The sequence below is a fragment of the Trachypithecus francoisi genome, unplaced genomic scaffold (assembly GCF_009764315.1).
Source record: "Trachypithecus francoisi isolate TF-2019V2 unplaced genomic scaffold, Tfra_2.0 Lachesis_group3, whole genome shotgun sequence".
NCBI classification, from domain to species: Eukaryota; Metazoa; Chordata; class Mammalia; order Primates; family Cercopithecidae; genus Trachypithecus; species Trachypithecus francoisi.
Window position 1 is genome coordinate 161,967,326 of NW_022681468.1, and position 13,475 is coordinate 161,980,800.

Here is a 13,475-nt window from a genome sequence, read left to right on the forward strand (position 1 = left end):
GTCCCACCTATGGCCCTGAATGTGACTGTCCCTGTTTAGCAATGGGCCATCTCAGTGGGTCTCCTGGAGGCTGATGGGAGGCAGAGTTGTTTCCCTGTGAGTGGGTTAAGGTGGAGCTCTGGCTGGCACCTGGTAGTGCTGCAGGTCAGCCCTGGGACTCGTGGGCTTTTGGCCAAGGGACAACCTGTATCCCCCGGGGGTCATCCTATCTCCGAGGTCAAGTGTCGTGATGGGTGGCCTCCTGAAGTGGGAAAGCTTGCTGTCAAGGAACCTATCCTAGGATTTTCTGCTCAGGCTGCTTCTAAGCCATGGCGTCACCTCCAGGGTGATGGGGTCTTGGGAACAAGCAAAGGAGAGGGCACCATGTTGCTCTGGATTGGACAAGTGGGGCCTAGCTCTGTGTGTGTGAGGTGGAGAGAGCATGGATGGTGACCCACCAGAGAAAGCATGTGACCCTGCAGCTCTAGGTTGTGGTTTCCATGCACACTTAGAGATGGCATCTTGATGCGTGCCCAACACTTCCAGGGGCACACTATGTGATAGCCAGGTCTGCAGCGATATGTGGCATCTGGGCCAGCCACCTTGGTTGGCCATGAGCTGCCTCATGGCCCTGGCCCATGCCCACTTGTGCCAGGGAGGCCCTGGGGTCGTGTGGGGAGCCATCTTTGGCAGTGGAGATGGATTCGGGGCCTGCAGTATGACACAACCAGTGCATTTTGCCTGAGCCTAGTGACTTGCCTGCCCTGTTCCTCCAGGGTTTGGTGGCAGGGAGGGCTAAGGGTGCCCTGCGTTGGTGATGAGTCAGTACTTCACATGGATCTCATCGCATGTGTCCATGGAGGGCGAGCAAATGTGAGCTCCCACCCCCTACTGCCTTCCCCACATGGAGGTCAGTTTGGACACATACTATCCTGCTGTCTCCCAGATGGTGAAACCGAAGAAAGACTTGCATTGGGCCCACTGTTCTTGGGCCAATATCAGCCAGGTGCCCAGCTCCAAGTGCGCTGAAGCTTGGGCTTTTGCTGGCATGCTCAGCTCCTGCACTGAGCCGGGGTGAGCACATCGGGGTCCTGCTAGAAGCATGCATGGGGAGGGGTGTGCCCTGGGTTAGGCTGATGATGAGAACCTTATGTTGTTCTGAAGAAAGGTGATGAATTAAAAATCGTGCTCAATAGGATTACACTGAAGCCCAGGATAGGTAAGAATTAGGGAAGACGATGCGGGGATCCAAAGATCTCTAGCAAGGCCACACTTATTTTGCACTGGAGAACTTGAGAACGTGAAGGGCATCTTGTGGGGGCCCAGCGCTGTCTGTGTGCTCCTGGGCTTCAAAGGGAGCCCAGGCTCCCCTGGAAGGCTTGGTGTCCGTGCTCCACTTCCCCAGGGACAGGGCAATTTGGTGGCCCCTTCCTGAGCCCTCCTTCTTCCCTGTGTCTTTCAGTGAGCTCCTCTGCCCAGGTGAGGCTCCTGGCTTTGAGCGGCATAGGTCAGTGCATCCTGTTGGGGTCATGGGCCATGAGTGAGGCAGCATGGGGTCATCGAGAATCAGCCTTTGGGCCAACTAGGGTTTTCTCAGGGAGCCAACCAAATACCCACCGGGAGGGATGGTTCCTCCAGGAGGATCGCTTCCTTGGGAATTTGACCCTAGGAGCACGCATTTCCTGAAGCCCTGCAGGGTGACGGTGGTCCAGACAGGAAAGGGTTCCGTCAGCCCAACAGAGCAGCTCCCAGCTGAAACTCGGTGGGCAGGTCAGGCCTCGAGGACTGCCCAGGCCACATGATGGAGGCCACAGGGGCTCTGGGGTGCCCTGGGGGTCATGCTGGAGTTCTTCCTCCAAGAGGGGTGGGTGATAGGGCTCACCCAGTCAGGCTGCGGAGATTCACAGAATGCGCCCCACCCTCGGCCCTGAATGGGACCAACCCTGTTGAGCAATGGGCCATTTTAGTGGTGCTTCCTTGAGCCTGTTGTGGGTGGCGCTGTTTCAATGCAGTTGGGTCAAGACTGAGCTGTTGCCTGGTGGTGCTGCGGCCCGGCCCTGGGGCTCATGGGCTTTAGGCCCAGGGGGCAGCTCCTGACCCACTGGGGTAATCCCTTCCTTGAGGTCCAGTAGGTGGGAAGAGTGGCCTCCTGAGGTGGGAAGACCTGCTGTCAAGGGGACCTGTCTTGGGAATTTGCCACCTAGGCTGCTTCTGAGCCATGGAGTCACCTATAGGGTGGCAGGGTCTTGAGCCCACAGAAAGGAGAGGACCATGTGGTTCCTGATCGGCTGAGTGTGGCCTGGCTCTGTGTGTGGGAGGTGTGCAGGGCATGGATGGGGCTCATCAGAGAAAGCATGTGGCCCTGGAAGCCCTTGGACTTTGATTTCTGGTGTGTGCTTGGAGTGGGCACCAGGGTGGCCCTACCATGCCTGGGGCAGGCTCTGTGACTGCCAGGTCTGAGTGGCTCTTGGCATCAGGACCAGCCTCCTTGACTCAACCAACCTTGAGCAGGTTGGTTGCCCTGGTCCCAGTGCAACCCTGGGGTTGCTCGGGGGATCCGGCCCGGGCAGTGGAGGTGCTCTTGGGTCCTGCAGTAAGGCACAGCCCAGACCTCTCGCCCGAGCCCAGTAACCCACTTGCCCTGTCTTTCCAGGGTTTGGTGGCAGGGAGGGCCAAGGGTGCTCACTCCACGTCCGTGCTGGGTCAGTGTTCTGTAAGGATCCCATCACAAGGGTATCCCCTAACCACCTTCCCTGCATTGATACATGAGGCCCTGGTTGGACACATGTCCTCCTCCTTTCCCTACAGATGATGACCCTAGAGAAAGACTTGAGTTGGGCCCGAAGGCCCCGGGGCCAGTGTCCATCAGCCAGGTGCTCAGCTCCCAGTGCACCAAAACTCCGACCCTTCCTGGTTCCCTGGTCTCTTGCACTGGGCTGTGGTGAGCACAACTGGGTCCCGCTGGATGCATGTGTGGGGAGGGGGGTGCCCTGAGTTGGGCTGGTGATGAGAACCTTACATTCTTAAGAGAGGTGATGACTTAAAAATCATGCTCAATAGGATTACGCTGAGGCCCAGCCTAGGTGAGAATGTTGGAAGAGGGCGATAGGATTCTGAGGTCCTTGGCAGAGCCACACTGTATTTTGGGCTGGAGACCTGGAGTCCCTGAAAGGGCATCTGGTAGGGGCCCAACCCTGCCTCTGTGATCCTGCATGAAGGTCCCCAGGCTCCCTGTCCAGGCTTGGTGCTGGTGCTCTGGTACCCCAGGGACGGAACAGGTTGGTGACTCTTTCCCGAGCCCCCATTCTCCCTTTGTGTCTTTCAGTGAGCTTTTCCACCCAGGTGGGTACCCTGGCATTGACTAGCCTCCTTGGTTGGCCATGACCTGGCTGGTGGCCCAGGCCTGTGCCCAGTGGTCCCAGGCCAGCCCTGGCGTCTTACGGGGGAGCTGTTTTGAGCAGTGGAGGTGCTCTCCAGGCCTGAAATACAGCACAATCTGGGTGTTTTGCCTGAGCCCAGTGACCTGCCTGCCTTGTCCTTCCTGAGTTTGGTGGCAGGGAGGGCCAAGGGTGCCCTGGTCAGTGATGAGTCAGTATTTTGCATGGATCCCATCACACGTGTCCATGGAGGGAAAGCAAGCATGAGCTGGTACCCAACACCCCCTTTTCCACATGGAGGGTGGTCACATGTCCTCCACCTGTGCCCCCAGATGATGAGAATTGAGGAAGACTTCCACTGGGCCTGCTTTTCCTGAGCCAGTGTCCATCACCCAGGTGCTCAGCGCCCGGTGCACTGAAGCTCCAGCTCTTCCTGACGCCTTGCTCTCCTGCACTGAGCTGTGGTGAGCACATCCGGGTTCCACTGGATGTTTGTGCAGGGAGGGCATTCTCTTGGTTGGGTCAATGATGAGAACCTTATATTGTCCTGAAGAGAGGTGATGACTTAAAAATCATGCTCAATAGGATTACGCTGAGGCCCAACCTAGGTGAGAATTTTGGAAGAAGATGCTGGGATCCCGAGATTTCCAGCAGGGCCACTGTATTTTGGTTTGGATGGAGGCCCTGAAGGGCATCTGGAGGTGGCCCAACTCTTTCTCTGTGCTCCTCCATGAGGCAGCCCAGGCTCCCTGTGCGGGCTTGGTGTTGGCCTTCCTGTTCCCCAGTGATGGGACACGTCAGTATCTCCTCCCTGAGCCCCTGTTCTCCCCTTGTTTCTTTCAGTGAGCTCTTCTGCCAAGAGGAGGCCTCCTGGCATTGACCAACATAGGTGAGTGGATCCTACGGGCGTCATGGGCCATGAGCCAGGCCGCATGGGTTCGCCAGGGGTCAGACTTCAGGCCTCGAGGGTTTCCTCAGGGAATTGACCTGAATTCCCACCAGGGAGGAATGGTTTCTCCAGGAGGGCAGCTTCCTTGGGAATCTTACCCGAGGAGGATGCCTTCCCTGAAGCCCTGCGGGGGTGATGATGGTCCAGATGGCAAAGGGTTCCTTCAGCCCCATGCAGGACATCACCCAGTTGAGACTTGATGTGCGGGTCAGGCCTTGAGGACTGCCCAGGCCACATGAGGGGGGCCACAAGGGCTCTGGCGTGCCATGGGTGTCATGCAGGAGCTCTCAGTCCCCAGACTTGTTTCATGGGGGTGGTGATGGGATCGGGTTGTTGACTTTCAAGGATCTCATCCCACCTGTGACCCTGAATGGGGCCAACACTGTTGAGCAACAGGCCATCCCAGTGGCACGTATTGAGCCTGGTGGGGTGTGGTGCAGTTTCAATAGGGTTGAGCCCATGCTGAGATCTGTATGACACTTGGTGCTGCTGCTCGCCAGCCCTGGGACCCATGGGCTTTGCGCTAAGTGGGTAGCCCACATCCCACTGGTGGTAACCCATTCTCCGAGTTTGTGTAATGGTTAACAGTGGCATTCTGAGGTGGGAAGGACCACTGTCTAGGGTCCTATACTGGGAATTTGCTGCCCTGGCTTCTTCTGAGACATGTGGTCACCTCCAGGGTTGTGGGGTCTTGGGCCCAAGGAAAGGAAAAGATACCATGTGGCCCTTGATTGGCCAGGTGTGGCCCAGGTCTGTTGGGGAGGTGTGTGGGATGTGGATGGGGTCCCACCAGTGAAAGCATGTGGCCCAGGTCCCCAGGCTGTGATTTTCAGTGCACACTTGGAGAGGGTGCCTTAGCACGTGCCCACCACGTCCAGGGGCAGGCTATGTGACTGCCAGGTTTGCAATGGTGCGTAGCTTCCGAGCTACCCTCCTTGGTGGGCTGGGAGCTGGTTGGTGGCTGTGGCCCATGCCCAGTGGTCACAGGGCAGGCAGACTGCCCTGTTTTTTCAGGGCAGGGGAGGGCCAAGGGTGCCTTGCATCCGTGATGGGTCAGTGTTCTATATGGAACCCATTACGTGGGTATCTCTTACCCCTCTCCATATGGAGATGTGAGGACCTATTTGGACACATATCCTCCTCCTGTACTCCCAGATGGTGAGCCCAGAGGAAGACTTGCATTGGGCCCAATGACCCTGGGCCAGTGTCTGTCAGACAGGTTCCCAGCCCCCGGTGCAGTGAAGCTCAGGCCTTTCCTGGTGCCCTGGTCTCCTGCACTGAACTGTGGTGAGCATATCATGGTCCTGCTGGATGCATGTGCAGGGAGTGGGGTGCCTTGGGTTGGGTCAATGATGAGAACCTTATATTGTTCTGAAGAAAGGTGATGACTTAAAAATCATGCTCAATAGGATTACGCTGAGGCCCAGCCTAGGTGAGAATTTTGGAAGAGGACACTGGGATCCCAAAGTCCCCTGCAGGGACCCTGTGTTTTGGGCTGGAGACCTCAAGGCTCTGATGGGCATCTGGAGGTGACCCAACCTGTCTCTGTGATCCTCTGTGAGGCAGCCCAGGCTCCTTTTGTGGGCTTGGTGTTGGTGCTCCAGTTCCCTGGGCCAGGGAACGTTGTTGGCTCTTTACTGAGCTCTGGTTCTCCCTGTGTCTTTCAGTGAGCTCTTCTGCCCAGGTGGGCTCCCTGGCATTGATGGGCATAGGTGAGTGGATCCTGCTGGGGTCATGGGCCATGAACCAGGCCACGTGGGGTCACCAAGGGTCCCCCTTCCGGCCACGAGGGTTTTCTCAGGGAACCGACCTGAATTACCACTGGGGAGGCATAGGTTCTCCAGGAGGGCCACTATTTTGGGAATCGGATCCAAGGGGGACACCTTCCCTGAAGCCCTGCAGGTGTGATGGTGGTCCAGGCAGGAAAGGGTTCCTTCCACCCCGCACAGGGCAGCTCATAGCTGAGAGTCGATGCTCGGGTCAGGCCTCAAGGATTTCCCAGGCCACATGAGGGGGACAGAGGAGCTCTGGGTACCACGGGGGTCACATAGGAGCTCTCAGTATTTGGTGTGTCACGCACAAATGGGCCTCTTGGGTTGGGTCGTGGAGATTAAAGGATCATGCACCACCATGGCCCTGAATAGGACAGTCCCTGTTGAGCAATGGGCCATCCCATTGGGTCTCCTGGAGCTTGGTGGAGGTGGGAGGTGGTATTGTTTCCCTGGGGTTGGGTCAAGGCAGAGCTCTGGCCAGCACCTGGTGGCTTCTGCAGGTCAGCCTTGGGACTCATGGGCATTGGGCCAAGGGGGAACCTGCATCCCATTGGTGGTCACCCTTTTTCCAATGTCAAGTGTCTGGAAGGGTGGCCTCCTGAGGTGGGAAGGCCTGCTGTTGAGGGACGTGTCCCGGGAATTTGTTGCTCAAGCTTCTTCTAAGCTTTGGGGTCATATCCAGGGTGGCAGGGTCTTGGGCCCAAGCAAAGCAGAGGGCACCATGTAGCTCCTGATTGGCCATGTGGCTGTCTCTATGTGTGGGAGTTTGCAGAGTACGGATGGGGACCCACCAGAGGAAGCACATGGCCCTGCAGCACCAGGCTGTGATTTCTGTTGCACACTTGGAGAGGGTGCCTGGATGCGTGCCCTTCATGCCCAGTGGCAGGCTATGCAACTACCAGGTTTGCAGCAGGGTGTGACATCTGAGCCAGCCTCCTTGGTTGGCCGTGACCTGGCTGGTGGCCTGGTCTGTGCCCAACAGTCCCAGTACAGCCCTGGGGGTCATGCAGGGGAGCTGTTTTGGACAGTGGAGGTGCCCTCAGGGCCTGCAGTATGATGCAGCCTGGGTGTTTTGCTGAAACCCAGTGACCTACCTGCCCTGTCCTCTCTGGGTTCGGTGGAAGGGAGGGCCAACAGTGCACTGCGTACTTAACGAGTGAGTATTTCACATTGAACTCACCACATGTGTCCATGGAGGACGAGCAAGGGTGAGCTGGCACCCCCAACCCCCTTCCCAACATGGAGGTCAGTTTTGACATGTCTTCCTCCTGTCTCCCAGATGGTGACCCCGGAGGAAAACTTGTGTTTGGCCCACTATCCCTGGGCCAATGTCAGTCAGCCAGGCACCCAGCCCCTAGTGCGCTAAAGCTGAGGACCTTCCTAGAGCCCTTGGCTTCTGCACTGAGCTGTGGTAAGCCCATCTGGGTCCTGCTGGATACGTGCGCTGGGGGCAGGAGGGTGCCCTGGGTTGGGTCAGTGATGAGAACCTTATATTGTTCTGAAGAGAGATGATGACTTAAAAATCATGCTCAGTAGGATTACACTGAGGCCCAGCCTAGGTGAGAAATTTGGAAGAGGGCACTGGGATTCTGAGGTCCCTGACAGAGCAAATGTATTTGAGATGGAGACCTTGATGCCCTGAAGGGCATCTGGTGGACCCAATCCTGTCTCTGCACTCCTCTATGAGGCAGCCCAGGCTCCCTGTGCTGGCTTGGTGTCCGGGCTCCGGGTCTCTGGTGACAGGGCATGTTGGAGGCTCCTTCCTGAGCCCCCACTCCCCCCTGTGTCTTTCAGTGAGCTCCTCTGTCCAAGTGGTCCCCCCTGGCCTTGAGCAGCATAGGTGAGTACATCATGAGTACATCCTGTTTTGGTCATGGGCCATGAGTGATGCAGCATGGGGTCCCCGACATTCAGCCTTCGGGCCACTAGGGTTTTCTCAGGCTGCCAACCTACTCCCCACGAGGGAGGGATGGTTTCTCCAGGAGGGCTGCTTCCTTTGGAATCTGACCCAAGGAGCACATCTTTCCTGAAGCCCTGCAGGGTTGACAGTGGTCCAGGCAGGAAGGGGGTCCTTCAACCCAACGTAGTGCAGCTCCCAGCTGAAACTTGGTGGCCAGGTCAGGCCTGGAGTACTGCCCAGGGCACATGGGGAGGAGGGCAGGAACAGGGGATGTAGTGTGCCCTGGAAGTCACACTGGAGTTCTCCCTCCCTGGAGAGGGGTGAGTGACTGGGTCCACATGGTCAGGCTGTCGAGATTCAAGGAATGTTCCACACCCATAGTCTTGAATGGGACCCAACCCTATCGAGCAATGGGCCATCTTAGTGGCACCTCCTTGAGCCTGGTGGGGAATGGCGCTGTTTCAATGAGGTTGGGTCAAGGCTGAGCTCTGGCTGGCACCTGGTGGTGCTGCAGGCCCTGGGACTTGTGGGCTTTGGGCCAAGGGAGCAGCTCTGATCCTGCTGGGGACAAGCCTTCCTTGAGGTCCAATGGTGAAAAGGGTGTCCTTGTGAGGTGGTAAGACCTGCTGTTGAGTGACCTGTTCTGGGAATTTGCTGCCCAGGCTGCTTCTGAGTCGTGGGGGTCACCTCAGGGTGGTAGGGTCTTGAGCCCAAGAAAAGGAGAATACACCATGTGGTTCCTGATGGGCTGAGTGTGACCCGGCTCTGTGTGTCAGAGTTGGGCAGGGCATGGATGGGGACCCACCATAGAAAGCATGTGACCCTGGAGGCCGCTAGGCTTGGAGAGGGCACCGGGGCTAGCGCCCACCATGCCTAGGTGCAATCTCTTGGACTGCCAGGTCTGCAGTGGCTCTTGGCCTCTGGGCCAGCATACTTGGTTGGCCAGGAGCTGGTTGGTGGCCCTGTCCTCTGCCCCATGTCCCCGGTATGGCCCTGGGGTTGTGTGTGGGAACAGGCCCAGGCAGTGGAGGTGCTCTTGGGGCCCGCAGTAGGGTGCAGCCCAGACATCTTGCCTGAGCCAGGTGACACGCTTGCCCTGTCTTTCCAGGGTTTGGTGGCAGGGAGGGCCAAGGGTGCCCAGTGTCCATGTGGGTCAGTGTTCAGCATGAATCCCATCACATGAGTATCCCTTAGCCCTTTCTCCACATTGATTGTGAGGCCCTGGTTAGACACATTTCCTCCTCCTGTCCCTCCAGATGGTGAGCCTGGAGGAAGACTTGTGTTGACCCACAGGCCCCAGGCCAATGTCAGCCAGGTGCTCATCTCCTGGTGCGCTGAAACACTGGACCTTCTTGGCACCCTGGTCTCCTGCACTGAGCTGTGGTGAGCACATCTGGGTTGCACTGGATGTTTGTGGGGGGAGGGTGTTCCCTGGGTTGGGTCAATGATGAGAACCTGATATTGCCCTGAAGAGAGATAATGACTTAAAAATCATGCTCAATAGGATTACGCTGAGGCCCAACCTAGTGAGAATTTTGCAAGAGGATGCTGGGATCCCGAGGTCCCTTGCAGGACCGTTGTATGTTGAACTGGAGACCTGGAGGCTCTGAAGGGCATCTGGAGGTGGCCCAACCTGTCTCTGCGCTCCTCTGTGAGGCAGCCCAGGCTCCCTGTGAGGGGTTGGTGTTGGTGCTCCGGTTCCCTGGGGGCAGGGAACATTGGTGGCTCCCTCCTGAGTCCCTGTTCTCACCTTGTGCCTTTCAGATCTTCTACCCAGGAGGTCCCCCTGGCATTGACTGGCATGGGTGAGTGGATCCTACTGGGGTCATGGGTCATGAGCCAGACCATGTGAGGTCCCTGAGATTCAGCCTTTGAGCAACAGTTTTTTCAGGGAGCAGACTTGAATTTCCACCTGGGAGGGAAGGATTCTCCTGGAGGGCGACAGTTTTTGGGAATTGGACCCAAGGAAGACACCTTCCCTGAAGTCCTGCCAGGGTGATGGTGGTCCAGGCAGGAAACTTCCTTCTGCTTAATGCAGGGCAGCACCCAGCTGAGACTCAGTGCTCCAGTAAGGCCTTCAGAACGGCCCAGGCCACATGAGGGGGGCCAGAGGGGCTACAAGGTGCCACAGAGGTAACAGGGGAGCTCTTAGTCCCCAGAGTGTGGTGCGTGAATTGGCCCATTCGGTTGGGTCTCAGAGATTTAAGGATTGCACCACACCATGGCCCTGAATGCAGCTGTCCCTGTTGATCAATGGGTCATCCCAGTGAGTCTCCTGGAGCCTGGTGGGAGGTGGCATGGTTTTCCTGGGGTTGGGTCAAGGCAGAGCTCTGGCCAGTACCTCATGGTGCTGCAGGTCAGCCCTGGGACTCATGGGCTTTGGGCCAAGGGGCAGCCCACTTCCAGCTGGGGGCCACCCTTTCTCTATGGTCAAGTGTCGTGAAGGGTGGCCTCCTGAGTTGGGAACAGCCACTATTGAGGCACTTGTACTGGGAATTAGTTGCTCAGGCTGCTTGGGAGCCATGGTGTCACTTCCAGGGTGGCAGGATCTTGGGACCAAGCAAAGGAGAGGGCACCATGTCGCTGCAGTTAGGCCATGTGTGACTGGCTCTGTGTCTGGGAAGTATGAGGAGTATGAATGGGGACCCACCAGAAAAAGCAAGTGGCCCTGCAGCCCCAGGCTCTGATTTCCAGTGCATGCTTGGAGAGGGTGCCTGTACACCCACCTACCAGGCTCAGGGGTAGGCTATGCCACTGTCAGGTCTGCAGTGGCGCATGGCATCTAGGCCAGCCTCCTTGGTTGGCCGTGACCTGGCCGGTGGCCTGGGCCTGTGCCCAGTGTTCCCAGGGCAGCTCTGGGGTGCTGTGAGGAAGCTGATTTGGCCAGTGGAGGTGCTCTCGGGTCCTGCAGTCCAGCATAGCCTAAGCGTTTTGCCTGAGCCCAGTGACCTGCCTGCCTTGCCCTTGCCGGGTTCGGTGGTAGGGAGGGCCAAGAGTTCCCTGCATAGGTGACGAGTCAGTATTTTTCATGAATATCATCATATGTGTCCATGGAGCAGGAGCAACCATGAACTGGCACCCGCCACCCCCTTCTTCACATGGAGGTGGTCACATGTCCTCCACGTGTTCCCCCAGATGGTGAGACTTCTGTTGGGCTCGCTTTTCCTGGGCCAGTGTCCCTCAGTCAGGTGTTCAACCTTTGGTGCGCTGAAGCTCAGGCCCTTCCTGGTGCCCTGGTCTCCTGCACTGAGCTATGGTGAGCACATCCGGGTTCCATTGGATGCATAAGCAGGAAGGGGGGTGCCCTGGGTTGGGTCGATGATGAGAACCTTATCTTGTCCTGAAGAGAGGTGATGACTTAAAAATCATGCTCAATAGGATTACGCTGAGGCCCACCCTAAGTGAGAAATTTGGAAGGGGATGTCGGGATCCTGAGATTTCTGGCAGGGCCACTGTATTTTGGGTTGGAGACCTGGAGGCCCTGAAGGGCATCTGGAGGTGGCCCAGATCTTTCTCTGTGCTCCTCTGTGTAGCAGCCCAGGCTCCCTGTGTGGGCTTGGTGGTGTTGTTCCTTGGGGGTGGGGCATGTGGGTGGCTCCTCCCTGAGCCCCGGTTTTCCCCTTGTGTCTTTCAGTGAGCTCTTCTGCCAAGGGGGTCCTCCTTGCAATGACCAACATAGGTGAGTGGATCCTGCTGGTGTCATGGTCCATGAGCCAGTCTGCTTGGGGTTGCCAGGGGTCAGACTTCGGGCCATGAGGGTTTCCTCAGGGAGCCGACCGTAATTCCCCACAGGGAGGCATGGTTTCTCCAGGAGGGCAGCTTCCTTGGGAATCTTACCCAAGGAGGATGCCTTCCCTGAAGCCCTGCAAGGGTGACGATGGTCCAGATAGCAAAGGGTTCCTTCAGCACCATGCAGGGCATCGCCCAGTTGAGACTTGGTGTGTGGATCAGGTCTTGAGGACTGCCCAGGCCACATGAGGGGGGCCAGAAGTGCCACATGAGGGGGGCTCTGGGGTGCCACAAGTGTTACGTATGAGCTCTCAGTCCCCAGACTTGTTTCAGGGGGTGTGGTGACAGGGTCGAGTCACAGACGTTCAAGGATCTCATCCCACCTGTGACCCTGAATGCGGCCGACCCTGTTGAGCAACTGGCCATCCCAGTGGCACGTATTGAGCCTGGTGGGGTGTGGTGCAGTTTCAATGGGGTTGGGTCAAGGCTGAGAAATGGCTGGTGCCTGGTGGTGCTGCAGTCCAGCCCTGGGAGGCATCTGTGGGCTTTGGGCTGAGGGGGAAGCCTGCATCGCATTGGGGGTAACCTGTTCTCCGAATTTGAGAGACAGTAACAGTGGCATTCTAAGGTGGGAAGGCCCACTGTCTGAGGTCCTGTACTGGGAATTTGCCACCCCACCTTCTTCTGAGCCATGGGGTCACCTCCAGGGTGATGGGGTCTTGGGACCAAGGAAAAGAGAAGATACCATGTGGCCCTTGATTGGCCAAGTGTGGCCCAGGTCTGTGTTTGGGAGGTGTGTGGGATGTGGATGGGGTCCCACCACTGAAAGCTCGTGGCCCAGGTCCCCAGGCTGTGATTTTCAGTGCACACTTGGAGAGGGCACCTTGGTGGGTGCCCACCATGTCCAGGGGTAGGCTATGTGACTGCCAGGTTTGCAACAGTGCGTAGCTTCTGGCTACCCTCCTTGGTTGGCTGGGAGCGGGTTAGTGGCCGTGACTCATGCACAGTGGTCACAGGGAAGGCAGACTGCCCTTTTTTTTTCAGAGTATGGGGAAGGGGAGGGCCATGGGTGCCCTGCATCCGTGATGGGTCGGTGTTCCACATGGAATCCTTTACGTGTGTATCTCTTATGCCTTCTACATATGGAGATGTGAGGCCCTATGTTGACATATGTCCCCCTCCTGTACCCCCAGATGGTGAGCATGGAGGAAGACTTGCATTGGGCCCAATGGCTCTGGGCCAGTGTCTGTCAGCCAGTTCCAGCCCCAGGTGCACTGAAGCTCAGGCCTTTCCTGGCACCCCGGTCTCCTGAACTGAGCTATGGTGAGCATATCCTGGTCCTGCTGAATGCAAGCGTGGGGAGGGGTTGTCCTAGGTTGGGTCAATGATGAGAACCTTATAATGTTCTGAAAAGAGGTGATGACTTAAAAATCATGCTCAATAGGATTACGCTGAGGCCCAGCCTAGGTGAGAATTTTGGAAGAGGACTCTGGGATCCCAAAGCCCCCTGCAGGGCTCCTGTGTTTTGGGCTGGTGACCTGGAGGCCCTGAAGGGCATCTCGTGGACCCAACTGCATCTCTGTGCTCTTCCATGAGGCAGCCCAGCCTCCCTGTACTGGCTTGGTATCCAGGCTCCGGGTCTCCAGGGACGAGGCACGCTGGAGCCTCCTTCCTGAGCCCCCATTCTCCCCTGTGTCTTTCAGTGAGCTCCTCTGTCCAAGTGGTCCCCCCCAGCCTTGAGCAGCATAGGTGAGTACATCCTGTTTTGG

At 57.5% G+C, this 13,475-nt stretch overlaps 1 protein-coding gene and 8 non-coding genes across 25 annotated transcripts in view; all 9 read left to right on the forward strand.

Annotated features, from left to right (window-relative positions):
- LOC117070978 overlaps positions 1-13,475 on the forward strand; it is a 239,965-nt gene that overhangs the window by 186,655 nt on the left and 39,835 nt on the right. The window contains exons 4-7 of one of the 17 annotated variants that reach the window (XM_033190788.1): positions 5,973-6,017; positions 7,357-7,488; positions 7,872-7,917; positions 9,742-9,782. The exons of the other annotated variants lie outside the window; for them this stretch is intronic. Coding sequence (XP_033046679.1) covers positions 5,973-6,017; positions 7,357-7,488; positions 7,872-7,917; positions 9,742-9,782 — 264 coding nt within the window. The remainder of the gene's footprint in view (positions 1-5,972; positions 6,018-7,356; positions 7,489-7,871; positions 7,918-9,741; positions 9,783-13,475) is intronic. 17 annotated transcript variants of the gene reach the window in all.
- On the forward strand, positions 1,110-1,191 carry LOC117071790. Its single transcript, XR_004432534.1, has one exon. It is a non-coding gene; the product is annotated as a small nucleolar RNA SNORD115 (small nucleolar RNA).
- Positions 2,977-3,055, forward strand: LOC117071787. Its single transcript, XR_004432531.1, has one exon. It is a non-coding gene; the product is annotated as a small nucleolar RNA SNORD115 (small nucleolar RNA).
- LOC117071732 lies at positions 3,876-3,957 on the forward strand. The gene has a single exon (XR_004432479.1). It is a non-coding gene; the product is annotated as a small nucleolar RNA SNORD115 (small nucleolar RNA).
- Positions 5,649-5,730, forward strand: LOC117071743. Its single transcript, XR_004432487.1, has one exon. It is a non-coding gene; the product is annotated as a small nucleolar RNA SNORD115 (small nucleolar RNA).
- Positions 7,548-7,629, forward strand: LOC117071773. The gene has a single exon (XR_004432517.1). It is a non-coding gene; the product is annotated as a small nucleolar RNA SNORD115 (small nucleolar RNA).
- LOC117071774 lies at positions 9,416-9,497 on the forward strand. Its single transcript, XR_004432518.1, has one exon. It is a non-coding gene; the product is annotated as a small nucleolar RNA SNORD115 (small nucleolar RNA).
- Positions 11,290-11,371, forward strand: LOC117071752. Its single transcript, XR_004432496.1, has one exon. It is a non-coding gene; the product is annotated as a small nucleolar RNA SNORD115 (small nucleolar RNA).
- LOC117071755 lies at positions 13,085-13,166 on the forward strand. Its single transcript, XR_004432499.1, has one exon. It is a non-coding gene; the product is annotated as a small nucleolar RNA SNORD115 (small nucleolar RNA).